The sequence below is a fragment of the Cannabis sativa genome, chromosome 9, assembly GCF_029168945.1.
Source record: "Cannabis sativa cultivar Pink pepper isolate KNU-18-1 chromosome 9, ASM2916894v1, whole genome shotgun sequence".
In the NCBI taxonomy this organism is placed as follows: Eukaryota; Viridiplantae; Streptophyta; class Magnoliopsida; order Rosales; family Cannabaceae; genus Cannabis; species Cannabis sativa.
The window spans coordinates 59068081-59071113 of NC_083609.1; the positions used below are offsets into that span (position 1 = coordinate 59068081).

The 3033-nt window shown below is 28.2% G+C and overlaps 1 protein-coding gene across 1 annotated transcript; it reads right to left on the reverse strand.

Annotated features, from left to right (window-relative positions):
- Positions 1 to 219: 219 nt before the first annotated feature.
- Positions 220 to 2539, reverse strand: LOC115722055 (uncharacterized). Its single transcript, XM_030651172.2, has 2 exons — positions 2173 to 2539; positions 220 to 1630 (listed from the first exon to the last, which is right to left on the reverse strand). The coding sequence occupies exon 2, from the start codon at positions 1615 to 1617 to the stop codon at positions 220 to 222; it is 1398 nt and encodes a 465-aa protein (XP_030507032.2). The 5' UTR covers positions 1618 to 1630; positions 2173 to 2539.
- Between the last annotated feature and the right edge of the window lie 494 nt (positions 2540 to 3033).

A 3033-nucleotide genomic window follows, 5' to 3' on the forward strand; every position in this document is an offset into this window, starting at 1 on the left:
ATAATAAGTAGTATATCCTTATTAGTGACCGTACTATGTACATACTAGTTTTAGTAACAAGGTAACATTTTAATGTGAATAAAATAATTTTTTTATTGACAACATTCTAACACTGTTAATTAATGATATATTTAACTTAACATTATTACAATACACAAACAAATTTCAATCACAATATAGAACAACTAAAAGAACACACAGCTGAGCTAGCTATAGCTTTCAATCTTTTGGATTGACAGCAAACCAAGTTTGAACAGCAGTTAAAGAAAGTACTATTGCAGCAGCCATAAGACCTATGATAGTCCATGGACTACTAAAATATTGCTGATAAACTTGAGTCATCCAAATTGCACATTTCCTCTCACAATGATTTTGTATCTTAGTCTTCACATCAGAATAAAAATCATGTGGCGGCTCACTAAACCGCGACCCTAATCTGTTAAACAAATCGGCTACATCTGCATCGCTGCTAAGTCTATTTTGAAGTACTCGCGACGCTCTTAACTCTCTAACATCTTGTTCTCTATCGATGAGAATATCCATAAATTTTACATAAGAAATAAGCATATAATGTTTTTTAAAGAACTTCTCATAAAGAAGAAGATTATGTAGCTTTTCCTTTATCCACCTATCAACAATTAATGGAGGAAGTTTAAGATGTCCTTTGAGGTTAAAACATTTTCCATTGAATGATATGGTTGCCAAGCAAGAACTAGTAGGCTTTAACTCTATCCCTGTTGATTTAAGTTCCTCAACATTGCGAAAAAACCCTTTTGGATCGTTGAAATTCGGTCTTTGCCTGCGAAAACAAGAACAAGATATTGTACTACAACATCTAAGAATATTATTGTCTTCATTTTTTTTGTTGGTAGAGACAATATTTCCATCACTAGATGTGATTAGCAAGTAGAGAATGTGCAGGAGATGAACGTGTTTATGATTTTCGATTCGAATAATGTCATCCCATTGTTTTAGGAGGAAATTGTTGGAGCTTGGAATTGGCAAATCCTTTGTGATATTGTTAATGTAAATGAATTTAACAATATCTTTCTTCAATTGGTTTGGGTTATTAGTTAAGTTAACTAACAACTCAATCACTCTAAATGGGATTTGATTATCAAACCTAAACAAATCTTCTTGTATCTTTCTTGCTTTAGCATTATGAATACCAAACAACTCATCTAATTCATTAAGAAAATAGCTATGTATGAATTGTAAAATTGTGCACCCACTTAAAAACAGTGACTTAATCATCAAACCTTTGTTACCATTCTCATCATGATATGATAACTTTAGTAGATCTTTGGTATTTGTAGTGAAGTCTTGGAATAAACTCTTTCCAATCTTGTCATTGCTGAAGGATTTGATGAAATTTGCAGCTATTTTTCTTGGCAAGTCATGAGGCAGAATTATCAAGTTTAATCTATAAACGAAATCGATTTCTTGTGATGGATTATCACCATTGTTTTGGTTGATAAGATCTAACAACCATTGAGTATCAGATTCAGAAAGAATGAGTTGAGGTTGATGAGGATGATGATGATGATCAACAACATGTTGGATTTCGTTTTGGTCTATCATTGCATGATCCACATTCACACAATGTTCTTCAGCCATCTTTTACTCTTTACTACAAAAAATACAATAAAATTAGCTAGAAGAAAAAAGCTAGATAGTAATTTTTGTTAATATAGTTATACAATAGACATTCAAAAATTCTAAATTACAATAAAGAAATTAAATATTTAAAATTTATTTTCGATGTTGTAAATTATTCTAAATTTTTAAAAAACGAATAGAATGTAATTACAATTTACACAAACATATAAAAAATTTAAAATATAATTTCTCTAAATTCTAAAAATAAAAAACAAACTACCAATAAGAATAAAAATAGTGCCTTATAATATCCATAAAAATAAAGGAATTTTTTCATTTTTACACCTTAAAACATTTTTTTTTTGTATTTTTACAGAATTCTACATAAAAACTCCTATTGCAACAAGCACTGCAACGTAAATTGCAACAAAAAATCATACATAAACTCCTATTGGAACTAGCGCTGCAACCACTTTAGAAACCCAAACCGTAAATTTGAAAAAAAAATTTAAAAAAATAGTATATGGAGCAAATTTAAAGTACAAAAACTCTCAAGTAATTAAGAATACTTACAAGAAAACAAGAGAAGATGGAGGAAGGTGTTGGCTTAATCCTCCTCACTACCAACCCAATAAATATATATAGATCTGTTCTTCTCTGTATAAATATATATAGATATATAAAACATTAAAGAAAAAACCTTGACTAGATGATCTCACTCTTCTAGTTTTATATTCTTCTAAAAATATACAAATAAAAAGAAAAAGTAAAAGAGAAAAACAAAAGAAAAAGAACAAGAATAAATCTATTCATTTATATATAAGTACTTTTACTTTATCTATATCATATGATAATGATAGAAGGCTACTTAAAGTAATTAGCTAGGTGTAAAATAACACATGAGAAAGAACTAATGAAAAATAATTATATTTGAAGAAACAAATTACTTTAGAGAGTTGAGTTTTTATGAAAGATTTTTGTAGTTATAAAATAAATAACATAAAAAAAAGTTAAACAATTGGCTGGAGATAGTGGAATGATATCTTTAAAAGTACGAATGTATGAACTGTAATTTTAAATAATATTACATATTTTATTTTTTGAGACAGGAAAAAGGAAAAGTGACAGAACAAAGGGAATATTTATAGTTAAGACTGAAGTTTCTTAATTATAGATTGCAAAGCTTATTGAGTATCAAATATTTATCAAATAAAATTTGATTTTGGTATAAATGTAAAAAAAATAAAGAAATTAACGCCAAAAATATATTAGTTTAAGTCTGATAGATCGATGTAATTTATGGATCTACTCTAATTTCAAAACATCACAAAAATCTTTCTTTATTGATTGATGAGCAAGAATAGGTACAATACAGCTCGAGATAAGATACTCTGTTGAGTTCTCACTAAGTGTTTCAACTCTCACACTTGCACC